Source organism: Chelonoidis abingdonii, chromosome 2, assembly GCF_003597395.2.
Source record: "Chelonoidis abingdonii isolate Lonesome George chromosome 2, CheloAbing_2.0, whole genome shotgun sequence".
NCBI classification, from domain to species: domain Eukaryota; kingdom Metazoa; phylum Chordata; order Testudines; family Testudinidae; genus Chelonoidis; species Chelonoidis abingdonii.
In genome coordinates this window covers 290,654,522-290,676,177 of record NC_133770.1, presented here as the reverse complement: position 1 = coordinate 290,676,177, position 21,656 = coordinate 290,654,522, and the positions used below count along the sequence as shown (strand labels likewise).

The 21,656-nt window shown below is 42.4% G+C and overlaps 1 protein-coding gene across 1 annotated transcript in view; it reads left to right on the top strand.

The window, feature by feature from the left end:
- FAM135B (family with sequence similarity 135 member B) overlaps nucleotides 1-21,656 on the top strand; it is a 380,275-nt gene that overhangs the window by 80,353 nt on the left and 278,266 nt on the right. The window contains exon 2 of the mRNA XM_075062034.1: nucleotides 14,833-14,928. Coding sequence (XP_074918135.1) covers nucleotides 14,852-14,928 — 77 coding nt within the window. The 5' untranslated portion in view covers nucleotides 14,833-14,851. The remainder of the gene's footprint in view (nucleotides 1-14,832; nucleotides 14,929-21,656) is intronic.

The following is a 21,656-nucleotide window of genomic DNA, read 5'->3' as shown; positions in this document are numbered from 1 at the left end:
TTCATTTAGGTGCTGGGTTAACTTGCAGTTTCAGCTCTGACCAGCGGAAATTCTTGTTTTGAACAGACTCCACAAAGCCTGGTTAGATCAGACTGCTTCACTGCAAGACCTTGGCCCTAGGCCTAACTGCAAGGTCAAGACATACCATGCAACATAAGCATCAGACTTCCGTTTTGTTTGTGAGCCATTTGATTTGCCTCTGGCTGCACGCCAAAATCTGGTGCAGCTGTGTGTCAGTTTAGTCCCCAGCACTTTGAGCACATGTCGACCAATCTGATTATGACTCTACATATTTTATTGCTTGTACTTGCGTCATTCTGAAACCACTCCCTGCCCAAAGAACCAATACCATCATCATGACAGCGAGCCTGTTGTAGTCATCTGACCCTTCGTTTGGGCTCAGTCGTATCTTTGAATTTCATGCTCATGGGTTCCCATGGGAGCTCCCCACTCCTGGGCAATTTTCCAACCCCTAGTGGGAGGTCAGCTCACTCCCAGGGTCTTTTAAGCAGGTCTTTGGAGCGGAGCCTGGAGCTGGAGCGCGGAGCAGCTCCTGAGCAGTGGAGCTGCAGGTTTTTGCCTGGAGCTGGAACAGAGCTGGAGCACAGCTCCAAAGCCCTGCTTTTAAAAGTCCAGTTTATAGTCCCCTGGTCTCTAGGGTTACCAGACGTCCTGTTTTGGCCAGGACAGTCTTGTTTTTTAAGCCCTATCCCGGCCATCCCAAGTATGGTTTGTTTGTTTGTTTTTAATTTTTTTTGTGAGAGGGGAAGTGGGCATTTGTCCCATTTGCTCTTGGCAACTTGATCAGCTCACAAGAGGAAGTGCAACAAATGCCCACTTTTTTTAAAGAAGTGAGGTGCGGGGAGATGAGATGATGCCAGCCTCACAGGGGGAAGGGAGGCTGGCCTCAGGTCAGGGGCACACAGGGCTCGAGTGAGCAGTGATGCCAGCTCCAGCTTTTGAGAAATATGGTTATTTTATCTAGTATGTCTTCCGTTGCTCGCCCAAGCCCTGCCTGCCCCAGGTGTGGGGAGAGGGGCTTGGGCCAGCCCCATGTGGGGGAGAGGTGGGGTGTGGGATTGGGGTGGGGCTCCGGCAAATCCTGTGGGAGGGGACCTTGGGTGATTGGCTCGGGCCTGTCCCACATGGAGTCCCATTTCCCTTCAGGAACTATGGTAACCCTACTTGTCTCCAGTCCCTGGTAGCACTTCATAGGTCGCTAGCTGGAAGCAGCCTTTCAGGGCTTTTGCTCATATCAATTGGGTAGTGTCAGTCTGCACTAAACTGAAGGGTGAATGGAAGGGTTAGCAACAGCCTCAGGCTGAGATCCCCTTGCTCCCAGAGCTAAGGAGCAGACCCTGGCATCCTCCCTCCTTTGGGGAAAAACTCCCCCACAGTTGTGTCCAGACTTCCTCTTTTGAGGCTTCACTTCCCCAGGGGGAAGTGTCACGGAGTGTGGGGGAGTCTGGCCCTGCACCCCTCTTCCTGGGACTCTCAGTGACTCTTAGCCAGTCAGTAAAACAGAAGGTTTATTGGACAACAGGAACGCAGGTTACAGCAGAGCTTGCAGGCACAGTCAGGACCCCTCAATCGAGTCCTTCTGGGCTTTCAGGATGCTTGAATCCCAGCTTAGGATACCCTGAATTCCGCCCACACAGCCCCAAACCCAAACTGAAACTAAAGTCCCTCCTGCCAGCCTCTTTTGTCTTCCTTCCCAGGCAAAGGTGTTGACCTCCCACCCCCCTTACCTAGCTCAGGTTACAGGCTCAGGTATAGTCCATTCCCTAAAGTCCTCCCCTGCTCTCATAGACTCGTAGGTCAGAAGGGACCAATATGATCATCTAGTCTGACCTCCTGCACAAGGCAGGCCACAAACCTCTACATTACTATTTATACACCTCATAACCATGACGAGTTATTGAAGTCCTCAAACTTGCTTTTGGTTTACACCTCTCATGCCCCCAGGCAGAAGTCCCTCTTACTCCATCACTTCGAACCAACATTGGTAAGTTGCCTAACTGGAACTGCCTTAGTGCAGATGCTGTTGCTTTCGACAAGTGGAGATGGTAAGTGTTCCCATCATTGCTGTTGAATTGTTCCATGGTCCTTGCAGTGCGGAATGGCCATTTCACACACAACGTATTTCAAAGATACAGGCATGAGAGTTGATTTTTAATTCATTTTCAGATTTTTAGTTTACCATTTACACCATATTTAGGAACCTAATTTCTTCAGACTTACCTTACTTTATGAACAAAGTTCCTCTTACTCTGCTGGTCTGCGTTTGGCGATTTGGTCAGTTCAGTGTATCTTCCCACAGTTCGTGGATCAACTCTCCTGTGTCGTATCAGGATGTGTGGGCGATGGGTTTGCGGGGAACCGTGCCCCTCTTCTTACTCTGTGGTTCCTAGGCCCAGGGCCCTGTGGATTGCGCTGTCATAGTGCCTCTTGTAACAGTGCATGACAGCTACATATTCCTGGGCTCTTCCACTATTGGCTTCTCCAAACACTTCTTATCTACCACGGACCTTCTCCTGGGTGTTCTGATAATGTTTTACTCACTTTAAGTCCTCCAGCAAGACACCCTCTCACTCTCATGCTCCCTTGTTGCCTCTTGTCCAGCTGCTCACACACACTTCTCTTCTCTGGCTCCCCTACCTGACTGTTGAAGTCCTTTTTAAACAGGTCCCTGATTAAGCCTGCCTTGATGGCTGCGGTGATTCTAATCAGCCTTGTCTACTTTATTGGTTCCTAGCATGGTTCCTTGATTACTCTAGTGCAACCCCTGCTCTGGTCACTCAGGGAACAGAAAACTACTCATCCAGTGACCAGTATATTTGCCCTCTACCAGACTCTTGCACCCCACTGGTCTGGGTCTGTCACACTACTTTATTCTCTTTTTGTTCTTCACATACTAATAATATTTATATTCCAATAGCATCTAATCAGGTCTCCCAGTTGCACCAGCTGCTTTTACAAACGAAATAAATAAGTCCTTCCCCCAAGCAGCCTGCCATAAAAAAAGATGAGACAAACCAGGTGGATGAAACCAACGGACAGATGAGGAAGGAGGCTAGGGTAACAATAAATAGCAGTAGCACTAATCCTAACAACCACAGCTTACCACTCACCGAGTGGTCTGATTCTTACTCGGTGAAAGACAGCATAGTGGTGCTTGATGTAGTGTAGGATTTGGGCCCAATTCTGCAAGCACTACTTGACACAGTGCTTGCTAGTGTGAGAAGTCCCATTGGCTGTAAAGGAACATAGTCAGAAACATCACACCCTGTAATAAAGAGTTACAGAATTTGTCCCTGTGAGAATGAGATATAGTACACATGCTCACACGCACAAGCGAAAGGACTGTTATTAAGGTTGCAAAGTCAAGCACTCAAAAGTTAAGAGATGGGACGAGCTGCAAGATAATTCAGTTCTCTAGCACAGTATTCAACTACCGTAACCATGACATGGTTGTTTAACTTCCTGCAGTCCCCTGCCCCGGTCACTACCCACCTTCCAGTTTCTGCAAGAAATTAAATGGGTCTTCCACACAATCTCCCTCACTGTGCAGCCCTAAGTTACCCCCACAGCCGGTTTATCCTGTGGGGAAAATTTTTGTACGTGATCATGTAATTAAAGACCATCATGCATATGTGCATGGGGCGGGGAATTAAGGATGCACTTGTGACAGATTTCTGTTACCAATCTGCCTGAGGCATCAGGTGATCAGGCTGAGGCCACAGGATCATTGAAGGAGGAGATGATGGAGCACACCAAGCGATTGAGTTTTAAAGCTTTATTAATAAAATAATAACAGCAGAGAGTGCTGGGGGTTCCTCACATCACTCAGAGGAAGGAAGAAAGCGTTAATGCCCCAAGCCCTAACCCACTTTCATACTCACACACGTGCTGCCAAGCCTGGGTGTAACGTACGAAGAAGTGGGGGAAGAGGTGGATGGGAGTTCTGTCCTGTGCACAGGTCGTCTGGGGTCTGCTGTTGATCTCCAACTTACTTCACCTCTCAGGAGGGTTTTAAGTCGTGGGGTCTTTGGGGGCATATCGTTCAGGGGCCTCTGTCCCCCATGCTTTTTGTACCAGTCCAAACCAGTTTTCTGTGGCGTCCTCAGCTTTCCCAAAACAAATGTGCTGTTAATGAATGCATGACTTTTGTTGATGGACTTTATGGTCCTGAGTAGACTTGGGTGACATTTTTTGATCAAAACTTTGTTCAGAAGTGAATTCAGATTGGACTAAACTGAAACAATTCACAAATTTGTGTCGATTTCACTAAATTGTTTAGGTTAAGAAAAACCACCCTTAAAAAAAGTAAAAATGTTTCATTTTAAAAAATGCTGAAATGACACGTTGCGATTTTTTATTCAAAGTGACTCTGTTTTGCAAATTCTAATTTTATTTAGAAAAATTAGAAACTCAAAATTTAAAACAAAGCATGTTTATGTTGGGTCAAACAAAACATTTTGTTTGACTCAGAATATTTGTTTTTGTTTTTTACTTCTCAGAGCTGTTAGCAAACCAAAAAATGGTCCTAAGACTGTCCAGGGGCGTGCCAGAAAATGATCCCTTTACTGCAGGGGAACTGTAAGGAAGAGACATGACATAACGGAAGATCTGGGCTCAATGGGTGCTCAGCAGCAGTGAAAATCAGGCTAATGATTTTTAACTGTAATTGTGCACATAGGTGCTTTGGGACTTGTAAGAGATTTTTTTTGGGGGGGGGGGAACAGTCAGAAGGGAGGGATATGTGCAGGCCAAAAAGAAGAGAATCATATGACAGTACAGATGGAGGTTTGTTACCACTTTTCTCCTTATATTCTACCACCTCCTCGCCTTTCTGCATTTTCCCTGCCTTTCCATTTTGTGGGCAATAGCCACAGCAACTTATTATTTTCTAACAGCAGATGCTGAGTTAATTTCAAGACTGCTGCATGAAAAGAGCATGCTGAGTGAGACTAATTGGGGCTGGCATTCATTCTTTATGTCAAATTATCTGACCTAAATTTATATATGCAGTGGCTGTAGCCATATGGGTCCTAAAATATTAGAGAGACAAGGTGAATGAGGTAATATCTTTTAATGGACTAACTTCTTGTAGGTGAGAGAGACAAGCTTTTGGCCTTCCACAGAGCTTTTCTTCAGGTCGAAAGCTTGTCTTTTACTTCAACCACCTTATCTCTCTGACCTAAATTTTCCTAAATCTCCCTTGCTGCAATTTAAGCCCATTATTTCTTGGCATGTCCTCAGTGGATAAAGAGAACAATTTATCTCCCTCCTCTTTATAGCAGCCTTTTCCAGACCTGAAAACTTTTATGATGTCCCCCTCCTCAGTCTTCTCTTCTTCAGACTAAACAAACCCATTTTTTTGTAGATCATGTTTTCTAGACCTTTAATGATTTTAGTTGCTCTGTTTTTTCCTGTTAGCCCACATCTTTCCCAAAGTATGGTGTTCAGAACTGGACACAGTACTCCAGTTGACGCCTTAATAGTGCTGAGCAGAATGGAAGAATTACTACTTGTGTTGTGCTTACAACATTCCCGCTGATGCATCCCAGAATGATTGCTTTTATTTTTTGCAACAGTGCTACATTGCTGACTCGTATTCAGTTTGTCATCCACCATGTCTCCCAGATTTTTTTCTGAAATACTCCTTCCTAGGCATTCATTTCCCATTTTGTATTTGTGCATTTGTGCAACGGATTATTCCTAAGTGAAGTACTTTGCATTTGCCTGATGGAATTTCAACGTATTTCAGACAACTTCTCCAGTTTGTCAAAATCATTTTGAATTCTAATTCTGTCCTCCAAAGCGCTTTCAGTGCCCCCAGCTTCCTATTATCCACTAATGTTATAAATGTATTTTCTATGCCACTATCTAAATCATTTCTGACTCTTTAAAAAAAGAAACCTTATCTGCCTCTCCTTTCTGGTTAGGTGACGTATAGTAGACCCTTACCATGACATCATGCTTGTCTTTACCCCTTTTATCTTTGGGTAAAGACTTTCAACAGATCTGCCTCCCACTTCTATCTCAATCTCAGTGCAAGTGTATACATCTTTGATATACAAAGCAACACCTCCTCCCTTTTTTCTGCTGCTTTTTCTTCCTGAACAAGCTGTACTCTTTTATACCAATATTCCAGTAGTGTGAGTTATATGATAATCTGTCCACACAGCCATGCATTCATCTCCAAGATATCTGACTCCACCTGGGCCCCTACCCTTGACTGGAAGGATTGATGAGAACACCACCTATGCCCCAACGCTCACCCTCTCTCCTAGAGCCCCCTAGTCACGTCTGATTGATTGGTTCAGGGTCATAATTTGAAGTAACATTAATGCCCATGTGGATAAGCAGCATGGGGTTAGTAGTCAGAGGGCCGGATGATCTTCGGCAATCCTTTCTCAGTGTCTCTATAATAGGCCCCACATATGCACCATACCTAAAAGCATGCCTCTGTCTCCTTTAGAAAGGAGTCACAGACCACCACCACCCTTCATTTACTCTGAGTGGTGTCCATGATCCTCCTAGCCTTGGGGGTATGTGGCATCTCCTCCTCCACCTTTTGGGGGAGATTTCTCATCCCTCATTGCCAGGGCAGCATATCAGTTTCTTTATCTGCGTGGACGATGGGTTGGGAGCAGGTGTGGAGCACTGTCTGCATCCAGAAGTCACCAGCAGCCAGCTTTCTCCTTGTGGTGGAGCCATTTCCTCCACTCGTGGTGGTGTTACTGCAGTTCTCTCCAACTGGCTTGCTTCCTCAAGCTTCACTGTCTCCATATGCATATTTTCAATGAGTTCCTGACAATGACAGCTGACGTTAGTTCTGGAACTGTTCAGTATTGACTTACCGAAACCTCTGGCAGAACCTGGAGTTTCTTTGGAGATTTACCACTCAACTGGATAGCCTTGGATTTGCTAATCTCTGAGGATAATCTAAGTAATGGGTTCTCAATTTAGATATCACCAGTAGGTTTCAGACAGTCATGATCACACTTTATCGCTAGATGCAGGTGTACGCGTATTATCCCAGAACTTCTTGTAGAGTAATGACATGGAGCAAACTGAGAACCCTTGACCTAGATCATGAGTTTGGGATTTTGTGGATCCGAAGTGGGTTGGGAAAAGGTAGAATATGGAGGCAAAAATATAACTGTGAAAATGCCAACAGCTATAAGTGAGTTGGATCCTTTCTTGAATACTTTTAATTCAATATCTTTCTTGGGTTTTGAATCACTATTTCCCTTTTTTAAGGGATGTTTGTTGTTTTACTCCTATATCACCAACTTTATTTTCTATAATAAAAATCAACAGGCATTGGGAAAAATTACTCACTTTTTTTGTGCTGTTTTTTTTTTAAAAAGGTTTCATATGGCTGATGAAGGAATCAATTTTGGTTTCCCAGGAATGCAGAACAGCAGACTTGAAAAGTTTTGAAATAGGACTCTTATCTAAAGTGTGTTGGCTCATCAGAGAATAGAAACAAACAATGTTTAACAATTAAACTGTGTGACAAAGTTCCTCCTCTATCTTGGTGGCTCCTTCACTTATTGGCAGATTTCTTCGCCTCAGAGATTCACCATGTGGGTCAGGGAACAGCCCAGAGACCTTCCCCTCTGGTAGAACCCACAGTCTGGTCAGCTCCTCCTGTGTCTGATCAGGAGTTGGGAGGTTTGGGGGGAACCCGGGCCCGCCCTCTATTCCAGGTTCCAGCCCAGGGCCCTGTGGATCGCAGCTGTCTAGAGTGCCTCCTGGTATAGTTGCGTGACAGCTACAAGTCCCTGGGCTACTTCGCCATAGCCTCCTCACAACAACTTCTTTATCCTCACCACAGGACCTTTCTCCTGGTGTCTGATAATGCTTGTACTCATCAATTGTCCAGCCTTTCCACTCTCAGCTCCTAATGCCTCTTGCTCCCAGCTCCTGAAGTGAGGTCCTTTTTAAACTCAGGTGCCCTGATTAGCCAGCCTGTCCTAATTGTTTCTAGCAGTTTCTTCCCAACTGGCTCCAGATGTCTTAATAAGCCTGCCTGCCTTAACTGGTTCCAGCAAGTTCCTGCTTGTTCTGGAACTGTCCCTGTTACCTTACCCAGGGAAGAGAGATCTATTTAATCTGGGACTAATATATCTGCCTTCTAACACTTTCCTGTATCCATCTGGCTGGACCCTGTCACAACTGGTATACTTGTGAAAGAAACAAGCATGTTTTGTGGATTATATGGCAGGATAAGGTCATGTGCCTCGTATTCATTTGTATCTATCCATCCATCCTGCCCTGCAACGTAAAGAGATAATTCAAGGGCATGTTTCTGGCTCGAACTTTTACAAAATAATGGGAACAGTTACCTGCAGCTATCCCATCTTGTGCTGTGATCCCTTTACATTCCACACCCCAAACAGGAATATATATCAATGGAAGACCTACAAGATTAATCCTTGATACTTTTGAGTCCGTGCAGAATATTGAAGGGCACAATGTGGCTGCAGATGCTGTGTTTTTCAGAGGACATATCAAATTTAAATCCTGAATAGTTGTGGCCATTTTAAAAAAAAAAAGTGGCTGACTCTTGTGTCCTGGCTAAATTCAAAATTGGGTCAGTACACTGCAGTCCAGAAAACCCAAATGCTAGAGCTATATAAAGGCCATGCTCCTCTTTCTTTTTTTTTAAGGATATTTCGTAGGTTATTCTTCAACTATTCATCTAATAATAATTGCAAGGGCTGGTATTTCTATTCTTTATCATTCAGATAGGGCAGGTATTACCATGTGCCCTGAGTACTCTACCGTTCGTTGTCCTTATTCAAATACTAAAACGTGGCTATATTATACCTTGTCGTATTCAAAATCTTGGAACTAAAATAACATGGCTAACATAATTTAAAGATGATTAATATAGGCCACTAATATAATAAAGGCTCCACCTCCCCTGTACTAATGATGCCCATGGGTTCATGAACATGAGGATGATGTGCAACAGAAGTGCTGACTGGCCTCTGTGATTGCGCTGAATCAAAATAACTCACCTGATTTTGGGGCATTTTGATTCAATAGTGACTTTAGGGTCTCCTGGGACCCATTTCACTAGAGAAAAGGCAAATGATGGAAAACTAAAAGGAAATATGTTAACTATTTATGCAAAATGATCTGTTCTACCTTGTGTTTACTTGTGACACTCTGAGTAGATTGCCTGGACCTGAAGAACATCTCTGTGTAAGCTCGAAAGTTTCTCTCCCTCACCAACAGAGGTTGGTCCAATAAAAGATATTACCTCAGCCATCTCACCTTGCTTCTCTAAAAAGAAAAGACATTTAATCTATTTTCACCTTTCCCCAACACTTTATCCTAACTCACGGTTTCTGAGTTTGAGTCATGATTGCCCTGTTTTTCAAAGGCTGTTTATTATTTTGCTCCTGTGTCGCAGACTTTATTCATATCTATGCTAGGAGCAGATATGTATGGAGAAGAGAGTAATGCAGTTTTACCATGACTGGTTTTTTTTATAAACACGATTGTAGCTTTTAGAAAAACTTAAATTTCCTCCCCCATCTTGCAAATATCAGCTTCCCAGGGAACCCATAACAAAATATAGTTTTTTCTAAATGTAGAAATAGCAGGGAATGTATTATGGAGACTCATGTCTAAGATGTGCTGTGCTTCCTGAGGAACACAGCTGGGTTCTCTTCTTTAAACTTTGCCCTAAATGAATGCTTCTAGGTTTATGAGTCATTGCTTTCTCTGGGAAGGTGTTTTTATTTTGCTCTTTTGTCCCTGACTTTCTGATGAATCCTGTGATGGAACCAGACAAGTATGGCCAAAGCACTGAGGAAATGTCTGGTTTATTTTTTTTTTGGCCAAGAATACATACAGAACGTAAGGCAGATTTATAATCTGCTGGAGGAGGTAAACACGTTTTATGTTGTAGTAGAATAGCTTCTGAAAGTAAATCAAAGTAGGGGCCAGATCCTGCAGCCCTCACTAGTGTGATTAGCGCCATCAAGCTAATGCGGTTCTTAAGAGTCCTGTGAGGACTGTGGATGCCATTAGGATTATTACTGTCTATAATACAGTAATGCTACTGGGCCAGATTCTGTCCTCAGTGACACGCAATATATTTCCACTGAAATAAACTTCCAACCAATTGCTCGGAATCATGGTTGTTGCAATTATGATTCCTTTAGTTTATCTCTGTGTTTACCTGTGTATGTACCAAATAACCATTTTATCAATGCATATAGCTCAATCAGTTGTACTACCAAAATAAGTAGTATAACTTAGTAGCTAGCCCAAACAGCCAACTACTAAACATTGCCCATGGGAAGGGCCAATGAGCATGAACACAAGCATCATATTTTGGCCAAATGATTACAACTTTATCATAACTTAAACAACCACCACCAGTCCTTAAAGTCAACCTGGTCCAGCAGCAGCAAAAGAAAATAACAGCAAGTGTTCCTTTTAAAATGCAAATGAGATCATGCATATTCATCTACCGTACAGATTAGGACATGCTATCATTTGCAGAAGATGTCCAGATTTCCAGCGTGGGAGACCCCACTCCTATCCTCATCCACTCAAATTTAACAGTATGAAGGGGAATCTAACCCCTGTGGGCAGGAAAAATTACCCAGATTTGTGAGCCTGTAATTAAATAAATCATAAATTAATAAAACCATGACAATCTGGGCCCCTCTGTTGTGTAGATTTTGCCAGCACAACACAACCAGTGCAGTTGCCTGAAATGTTAAGTGGAACTTGCTAAGACCAATGAACCATAGACCCTGAAATGTAACTGATCCAGCTTATCCTCCATAGCCATTACTCTCTAAAGCTATGTCTTCAGTGAAGAGTGAATTCAACTAATAATTTGAGTGATGCCCCAAACTTGAGTCTTGTCCACACACGCCAACTCTTAACTCAGGTGTCATTGTGCTTTTAATTTGAGTTTTCAGGCCCAAGGGCTGGGGAGTTGTATAGGCTGAAACTCAAATGAGTACAATGTCTGAGTGCAGACTAGCTCCCATCTGAGTGCTCCTGGGCCTTCCCACAATTCCTCTGTGTGCCCAGAAAGGACAGAAGTTCTCCTGCAGTTCAGTAGGAATTAATTCACAGAGCATCTCAATTTACTGCAGTACAGAGAAAGAGAAGATGTGGCCCCAGAAGTCTTAGCACCACACACAAGTGAATGCAATGCTAGTGTGCATACAGCAGTTGTAGTATTATTTCACAGTGTGGCCTCTCTCACTAAAGCGAGGCTAACTTGAAAGGAGTAACTTGAATATAGTTAACTCTGCAGTGCAGACCTACTCTCAGGGAGCGAGTGTGGGATACTCACAAACTCTTGTGGAGTAGCATAGAGAGGCCTACTTCTATCCAGTGCTCTCGTTATGGGCAGTACTCCACCAGCCAATCCAAACTCAGAGGTGCTTGGACTGATCAATGGCAGCCTCGCTAAAGACGGAGGGCTGCCATTGGCAGGCCTGTCCCCCATGTCATATCACCAGCTGGGTTGCCTTGCACCTGCTTTATTCTTGTTCTGAAATGTTAGTGTGGCATGTAGTGCTTCGTTTAAAAGCACTCAAAGTGCTGTCCAACAGAGAGGTGCCCAGGGGCATTCCCTAAACACTCGCCGGTCGTCTTAGATAAGTATGTGACATATCTTCAGTATTGGCAATATTTTCTACAATACTGCAAATACTGATGTCATACGTTGGCCCTCGGTAACAGCACAATCGGCCAGGTAGCTACTCTACTTTTAGGTAATGCTCTTTTAACTAACTACCCTGTGATACATTTTGGCTTAAATTGTCCTGAGTGATTAGTGAGTATGAGTGCCTCTATTTTGTGAGTGCCCAGCTTTAAGCACCTTATTTTCAAAGGACCATGTTTTGAAAATTGGGTCCCTTTAAGGATAAGTCAGGTGCAGCACCCAAAATCACTGGTCACTTTTGAACATTTATTCTTTTTCTTTAAGCTATGTGACTTCAGCTCTTCTCTGGGTCTATTGTTTGTGCTATTGGTGCCCTCCACTGAAGTATCTTTGACAAACATAACTTTTATGTCCGTCCTACCGAGGGCTTTATCAAGAGTAAAATGAGGGTGGGCCAATCTTGTTACAGTTTTAGAAAGCTAGGTAAGGTACAAATAACATTAGCTCTACCAGAGCATCACACTGAGTTTACCTTCACTGCTCCTGAATTTTACTGGAAATCATTATGACATAACACTGACTTGACTGATACATTCATTTCCTTACCTTGGGGGTATATATTAAAAAAAATGGAATGTTTGGCAATTATTTTATTTATATATAATATAAATTGCATAGTTGTAGTTCTTGTCAGTCTGGAATCACTGTCTGCAATGCATATTTTTCCAGTGGAGGAAATAAAGCTCAGCAAAGCGCCTTTTGAAAAATGAGATTGCTCGAGAGGGGCAGGGGTTAAGAAAAAAATAATGTTTAAATCATCAGTGAAATAAAAGGCCAGTCACCTGGAAAACATACAGCCAGGAGTGGGCAACTAAACTTATCAGATAGCTACAGTGTAGTACTGTCTCCTGATTTGAAAATATACAACATCAGAATCTTGCCCAGCCTTGCATTGATGTATTGGAGTGGGTGGGAGGCATTTAGCGCACCTTTATGCATGATACAAATGAACCTAATAGTCTGAAGAGAGTCTCCCCTATTGCAGAAGCTGGGCAGAATTCCAAACTAGAGCCCCTCTTTTAGGTGCTGGAACTGAGGGTGCTGCTGCTCCCCCTGACTTGAAGTGGTTTCCATCATATACAGGGTTTACATTTTGGATCAATGGCTCTGGGCACTCCCCACTATACAAATTGTTCCAGCAGCCCTGGTCCCTTTGGATGCTAAATGGAAAGCCTTCCAATGCATCTGCTACTACTCCGTGGCACCAGAATGTCAGGCACCCTTTCCCACCTCCCCCGTTGTGTACAGTAGACAGCTATCTACGCTCAGACTGATGCTCATGAGACATCCTTCTCTGCACTTACACTCTGCTTCTCTACCTAAGACCACTGTGTATGTGTGAAGTAAACAAATCTGGGGGCCGTATTTGTGACATTCTACACCTGGGGGGGAGAGTCTTGGAACCCCCATCATCCTCATTTTCATATAATCGTGATCTTACATATAACCCATGCCTTGTAAGGTATCAGGGGAAAGGTCATGATCTGCTGAAAGTCATTTCTCTATCCATATATGTGTATCATTAATGCATATGAAGTTATGAGAATTGTGTTGTATGGTGGTCATTATAGCATGCTGTAAATTGGGGAATCAGCCAGATATTAGCCCCCCAGAAGCAACAGCAAGGAAAGTAATCAACACTCAGGCAGGGTATCAATCAGCCCATCAACAACCATTGTCCAGCAAGGGAGCTACAATGCAATGACTCACCTGCATGAGGCCACATCAGGGGAATTGCTCAACCTTACCTGGAGACTCAGCAATGCCCCCCAGACATGCCTGGACTTGTGTTTCCAAGCACGTGGACTGAGGGTATAAATCAGACAGAGAGGACACATACTGGGCCCTTCTCCTGTCCCCACCTACGCTGCAAGCAACTAAGACACTGAGAAGAAGACAAGACTCCAGCACAGGAGACTGGCCCAGGTTTAAGACAAACCTGTATATTAAGGCCTGCAGTATCCAGTGGGGTGAGAAAATCAGCTTAATCTAGATGTTGCCCAGTCTAATAGGGTTGAGAGTTTAGACTACATGCTTATATTTCTTTTCTTTTGGTAACTAACTCTGACTTTTTGCCTAACACTTAATATCACTTAAATTTTATCTTTGGTAGTCAATACATTTGTTTAACTGTTTATCTTTACCAATGAGTTTGCCTGAAGTGTTTGGTAATTTGGTCAGGTTTGCAAAGGTTGATGTAGGCCCACTTTCCATTGATGAAGTGGTGAACCAATTAATAAATCCGCAGTGCTCATGTTGAGCAGTGCAAGACAGACTATTCCTGAGATACAGTGCTGGAAGCTGGGGGGATATGGTTCTGGTGCCTTTCTCTGATTCATGAGTGACTGTGGGAGCATTTATGCAATCTAGCTGGGTGTGGGGCTCCACATGCTGTCGTGTTGAGTGATCACAGCACCTGGAGGGGTTTGCCGCTGGTCACTAGCAAGGCATTGTGAAATACAGCCTAGTCTGGAGAGAGTTAAGGTGGCACAATCCCAGGCTGCACCCTGGGGGTGCTGTCATAATCTTGTCTGTGACATTTGTGATACAGACTAATTTTTCTGTCCCAAAGAGCTTACGTGGCAATCTCTGCTATTCATTTTTTCTGGAGTTAGTTCTGTTCCGTGTGAAACCGCCCTTCCTTGTCTTTGATAAGTGCCTTGGTGGGAGAGGGCACAGGGGATGGGAGCAAGAGAACTCTGTACCACTGTGGTCTTTGGCTGGAGACTGAAGTTTCCATTCTCTAAAATGGGTATAACAACATCTCTCTTTCCCCCCAGGAATACTGAGAGAGCTTGGAAAGCACTCGGAGGTTCTAGGCTGAAGGATACTATGTACATTTCAATGATTATGATATAGCCTAATGTAGCATTATTGCTGCACCCTCAGGCTGTCTGTGTCTTTTATGACTCACAGTCATGACTTGGATAGGGCTCTTATCAATAAAAAGCCTGAACAGAGTCCACTGAAGTCAGTATAAAGACTCCCATTGAGTTCACTGGGTCATGGATGAAGCCCAAAGTGCTGAAGCAAGATATAGGAACTTAAGTGAATTTGTTATTAAGCATATTGTTCGGCATGTTTAAAATACCTGTTTGTGTGTCATTTAGGTGATGACCTGAAAAGATCATGTCTGAGGTACAGGGAACGGTCGAGTTTTCTGTGGAACTACACAAATTCCACAATGTGGATCTCTTCCAGAGAGGGTGAGTTTGGAGCTTCCATTAGTTTTTAGCTGCTTGTATAATGCCCATTTATGGAAAGGACCTAGACTCTGAAATATGTTGCTTCCTGCTAATGCAGTTATACTTCATGTAATCTGGTGGTGGTGGTGGGAGGGGGGGATCATTAGTCTTTCCTCACAGTCAAGGAAGCTGGAAGCATGTTATTTCCACTTATCTGTAAAATCTGACTGCCTGAATTATTAAAACAATGTGTTTATAAAACTAGATCAAATGGATTTAACCAGCTGCTTAAGTTTAGGCCCAGTGACTGCTTTACCTCTCCTGGGTTAGCTCTGATCTTCCAACATGAATGAAAGTTGTGCTCCGTGACTTTTCCTTCCTGCGTCATGTTAAATAATGCTCACCCTGGGGTCATAAATGTAATTGCTCTATTTTCCTATAATGGAGTTTAATGGAATTATACTAATTCACATTTAGAATTGGAACACTGTGTATTTGTTACATCCTGTATCTAATATTTAGAATCTTTGGTTCTATTAACCTCCATGTATTATAAGCCCGGTGTGGTTTTAAAATCAATACTTCAGAAGAAGGGCAACTTCCAGTAAACTTACTTAACTTTTCCCCTAGACCTTGCCTGGTGGTAGAGGCATGGCAAATATGTGGCTACTAAATGGTGGTAGCCTCTTCTAAAGATTGCATGGTGACTGGGCTTCTAGTGGCTATGATTAGATCACAGGTATATTTTGTGATTTCTATCATCAGGGCCAGGGACCTATATTGAAGATCTGCTCAAGGTTGCCAGTGGAACTGGATAGGTTCAGACAGCCCTGTGGGTGTGCACTTTGTTGCTAATTGACTATTCTATTGCGGATCTGCTGGGATATTTATTTTTGTCAGTGAGTTTTTATATACTGACTCAGAAATGCCCTCTACCTAGCTGCAATCCCCACCCTACCTCCCATGTCAGTGAATGGCAGATGACTTGGATATGCCGGTAACTGACAGTGTTTCCTGAACTGTGAGACTGCTCCAGCTGTGGGATAGTTTAGCTAATCAGAGCTGCCTGCACCGGAAAATGGAATGTAAATTTTCTTACTATAATGAAATGTTCAGTGAACCCATGAAAATTTTTTCTATGAAGCCCTCGAAATGGTCAAGGTAGCATGAAGGCCATATGATCTATAGCAGTAGGTGCTGATTAAAACTAAAACACAAATCACTCTTGAATAGATACTTATTTTAGATTTGAACCAAGAATACACTTTTTTTTCTGCCAAGTTATGCACTCTTGAGAAATGAGGACCAGATAGGCACCAGCTGAGTATCAGCATAGCTCCACTGAATTTAAAGCAGCTCCATCTCTTCATTTTATTCATTGCCCAGAGAACAATGTTTAGAGCCCTTATTCTCGAAAACAGCCTTGGTTATACCAAATCTAACTATTAGAAAGAGAGCAAACTTGCCTTTTAATCAAGGGACTTGATGCCTTTTAATCAAGGGACTTTGGCTAAGTAGCAGTGCTGAAGAAAAGGATCTTGGGGTTACGGTAGATGGAAAGTTGAACATGAGCCTACAGTGTGCTCTTGTAGCCAAAAAGGCTAATAGCATACTGGGCTGTATTAGTAGGAGTGTTGCCAGCAGATCGAGGGATGTGATTATTCCCCTCTATTCGGCACTGGTGAGGCCGCATCTGGAATATTGTGTCCAGTTTTGGGCGCCACACTACAAAAAGGACGTGGAACAATTGGAGAGAGTCCAGCGGAGGGCAACAAAAATGATTAGAGGACTAGAGCACATGACTTATGAAGAGAGACTGAAGGAACTAAGCTTATTTAGCCTGCAGAAGAGAAGACTAAGGGGGGATTTGATAGCAACCTTCAACTACTTGAAGGGGTGCTCCAAGGAGGAGGGAGCTAGGCTGTTCTCAGTGGTGACGGAGGACAGAACAAGGAGCAATGGTTTGAAGTTGCAGTTGCGGAAGTCGAGGCTGGATATTAGAAAAAACTTTCTGACTAGGAGAGTGGTGAAGTATTGGAATGGGTTACCTAGGGAGGTGGTAGAATCTCCATCTTTAGAGCTATTTAAAGTCCGGCTAGACTGCACCCTGGCTGGGATTATTTAGGGAAAATGGTCCTGCCTTTAGCAGGGGGTTGGACTAGATGACCTCATGAGGTCCCTTCCAACCTTTTGATTCTATGATTCTATGATTGTAACTTAATCACAAAATGGTTTAATCTGCAAAGAGTTTACTGTGTTCTGTACGTTTTAGCTCTCTCTGCAATCTAAATACTAAGATAGGTGAGCTTGAACGCCTGGTATTTGATGATGATGTTATAATATGCATCATAGAAACCTGGTGGAAAGATGATAATCAATAGGACATGGTAATTCTGGGGTACAAAATATCAAGGAATGACAGAGTAGGTTGTGCTAGTGGAGGAGTAGCACTGTATGGGAAAGAAAGCATACAGTCAAATATAGGAAAAATCTTAAATAAATCAAAATGTACCATAGAATCTCTATGGATTCAAATTCCATGCTTGAATACCACAGTAGGAATATGCTACTGATTGCCTGCCTAATATAATGACAGTGATTGTAAAATGCTCAAAGTTCAGAGAAGCTACAAAGATAGAAAACCCAAGAATGAGGGATTTCAATTAACCCTCTGTTGGCTTGGTACATATCCCCTCAGGCTATGATGCAGAGAAAAAATTTCTAGACACCATTAATGACTGCTTTGTAGAGAAGCTAGTCCTGGAACTCCCAAGGGGAGAGGTAATTCTTTATTTAGTCCTAAGTGGAGCGCAAGATCTGATCCAGAAGTGAATAGAGCTGAACGACCAGATAATAGAGGCCATAATGTAATTAAATTTAACATAGTTGTAGAGGGGAAAACACCAAAGAAACCTACCACAGTAGCATTTATCTTCAAAAAGAGGAACTACACATAATGAAGAAGCTAGTTAAATGGAAATTTAAAAAGAATAGGCACAAGAGAGAAATGCATTCAAGCTACATGGAAACTATTTAAAAACAACATCATAGAGGCTCAGACTAAATTTATACCCTGAAGGAAAAAAACAGAGGAACAAAAAAATAAAATAAAAATGCTTCCGTAGCTAAACCACCGAGTAAAAGAGGCAGTTAGAGGCAAAAATACATCATTTGAAAACTGAAACTCAAATCTTCGTGAGGAAAATCGAAAGGAGCATAAACTCTGGCAACTCAAGTATAAAAGTTTAATTAGGCAAGCCAAAAAAGAACTTCAAGAACAACTATCAGAAGACAGAAAAGCTAGCAAAAAAATTAAGTACATTAGTAGCAGGAAGCCAGCCAAAGAATCCACGAGGCCACTGGAAGATCAAAGCGCTAAAGAGTTACTCAAGGAACACACAGCTCCTGCAGAGAAGCTAAATGAATTCTTTGCATCAGTCTTCACTGCAGAAGATGTGAGGAAGATTCCCACAGCCATTCTTTTGGTGAAGTATCTGAGGTGCTGTTCCAGATATCAGTAGAGGTGGTCTGGGAACAACTTCTGAAGGAACTCAAATATGAAATTGCAGAACTACTAACTGTGATATGTAACCTATCACTTAAATCAGCCTCTGTACTGGAGGATAGATAATATTATGCCTATTTGTTTTTTAAAAAGGATCCAGAGGCAATCCTGGCAATTACAGGCCAGTAACCCTAACTTCAATACCAGGTAAACTGGTTGAAACTATAGCAAAAAACAGAATTATCAGATACATAGATAGACACCAAGTCAATGTTCAGTTGTAAACTTTTGAAAGAACAACCATAACGTTTTGTGCACAGTTCCGAACATTTCAGAGTTATGAACAACCTCCATTCCTGAGGCATTCATAACTCTGAGGTTCTGCTGTGTTCATAAATAATCTGGACAAGATGGTGAAGAGGGACATGGCAAAGTTTGCAGTCAAAACAAAATTGCTCAAGCTAGTTAAGTCCAAAGCTGATTGCAAAGAGTTACAAAGGGATCTCACTAAACTGAAAAACTGGGCAACAAAATGGCAGATGAAAGTCAATGTTGATAAGTGCCAACTAATGCACACTGGAAAACACAATCCCAACTATGAATACAAAATAATGGAGTTTAAATTAGCTGTTACCATTCAGGAAAGAGATCTTGGAGTCATTGTGGATAGTTTTCTGAAAACATCTGCACAATATGCAGTGGCAGTGAAAAAAGCTAACAGAATATTAGGAACAATCAGGCAAGGGGTAGAGAATAATAGAGAAAATGTAATGTCACTAAATAAATCCATGGTACGCCCACACTTTAAATACTGAGTGCAGTTGTGGTCACCACATCTCAAAAAAGATATATTAGAATTGGAAACATTACAGAGAAGAGTAAGAAACATGATTAGAGATATGGAACAACTTCCATGTGCAGCGAGATTAAGAGGACTGGGAACTTTTCATCTTAAAAAGGGATGACTAAGCGGGGATATGGTAGAGGTCTATTACACCATGAGTGGTGTGGAGAAAGTGAATAAGGAAGTATTGTCTACTCCTTCACATAATGCAAGAATTGGTGGTCACCCCAATCATATTAATAGGCAGCAGGTTTAAAGCAAACATAAATAAGTACTTCTTCACACAAGACGTAATCAACCTCTGTAACTTGTTTCCAAGGGATCCTGTGAAGGCCAAAAGTATGAGCAGGATCAGAAAAGAATCAGATAAATTAATGGAGGTTAGGCCCATCAATGAGTATTAGCCAGGATGTTCGGGATACAACTCCATGCTCTGGGCATCCCTAAATTATCGATGTCCAGAAGCTCAGACTGGACAACAGGAGATGGGTCTCTCCATAATTGCCATGTTCTGTTCTGTTCATTCCTACTGAAGCATCTGGCACTGGTCACTGTTAGAAGACAAGATACTGGGCTAGACGAACCATTTGTCTGACCGAGTATGGGCCGTTCTTTTGTTCTTATGATTTTCTAAAGGGCTGAGTGGCCTCACTCTCCTCTGAAAGTCATTGACTTCAGTGTGAGCAGAGTGAGGCCAACAGTGAGTGCTTTAGAAACAACGGCTTAAATAAATAAAAATATTTTCCAAAGGACAAAACAAGAGGGTTCTGGTAAGCCCTTCCTCATAAAAGCCCAAAGGCATCTGTTGTTAATCAAATTCCATGAAGTAGTCAAAATTGTCTGTTCTCTAAATAAATGGTTAACATTCAAAACTACAGTAAGTGGCCTGGATGATCAAGAATGTCTAAATAGAAAATAATCAGGATTCTTTGTGTGGTCCAGGCTTGTGTACTGGGGACCAGTTATCAATAGGTTACATGCTTCAATTTGTTTTTTCTTGGTGAGATATTTGCAATTAATATTAATGTTCTCTTACTCAAAGGCACAAACATAAGTGTCAGTATTTACAGACATGAATGGTCAATTGTTGATTTGTAGAAAATACTATTGTGTAGAGAGAAAAAACACTTTTTGTTGAAACAAAAGACTCGTGCTGATGTTTGATCCTGGAGTTCTAAAGGCTATGTAATAAGTAATGCAATTTCTAGACGGAAAAGCAGTTTTTAGTTTCTCCATCCGAGTTCTCTCCATCATGTGCTGCTTAATGACTGGTGACAGATATTTCTCTAGTAAAATTAGCTAGCCAATTCTGATCTTCTTTAATAGACTAGGAAATAAAATTATCCCTGTCTGCTGGAGATCAATTAATTGATTTTGTCTGGTTCTGTCAGAAGCAATCCTTCTGCACCTTTATTCTTGAACTGTTTTAAGACCTATTTGATGGATTTCCATACTTAAAACAAACCTGATACTGGCATATCCACAGTATAAATAACTTCCTGAGTGACTGAGGGGGAAACAAAGGTCACAGGAAAGGTGAGCAGGTGCCTTGATAATACTGGAATTCTGACACTGATGTATTTTTAAAACACAGTGAACATGAAAGGAATGGTCAGGGCAAATGATTGAATTAATTCACAATTGGTCCCTTGATTTCTAGAATTGAAGGCCAATGTCTGAGAAACAAAGAGAAGCATTTTGATGAAGCATTTTTTTTTCTTTTGGAAGAGGGGGTGATATCAGGACCCAATACAAAGATGTAGTCTGGCTCCTTACATAATTAATATGACTGCCATGCCGGGTCTGACCAGTGGGCCATACCGTTCAGCACACTATCTATGAAAGTGGCAAATATCAGCCACAGGCAGCTCATTCATCTGTGACTCGCTGGGAGACTGTATCCCATCTTGGCAGATGATTTAGCCTCAAGAATGCATGTGTGTTACCTACCAGCTGGACTGCAGTGGTGTGATCTATTTGGCCATTGAAGCCATCAGCTCTTAGGACAGAATCCAACAGCACATCTCCTTAGCAACATAGGCTACTCTGAGCACGTTGGACCCATCCTCTGCTTGTCACACTAGCTTCCTACAAGTTCAAGGTCTAATGTCCATACTGGGCAAATTAGTTGAAACAATAGTAAAGAATAAAATTGTCGGACACATAGAAGAACATAAATTGTTGGGCAGAAGTCAACATGGTTTCTGTAAAGGGAAATCGTGTCTTACTAATCTATTAGAGTTCTTTGAAGGGGTCAACAAACATGTGGACAAGAGGGATCCAGTGGAGAGAGTGTACTTAGATTTCCAGAAAGCCTTTGACAAGGTCTCTCACCAAAGGCTCTTATGTAAATAAAGGTATAATGGGATAAGAGGGAAGATCCTTTCAGGGACTGAGAGC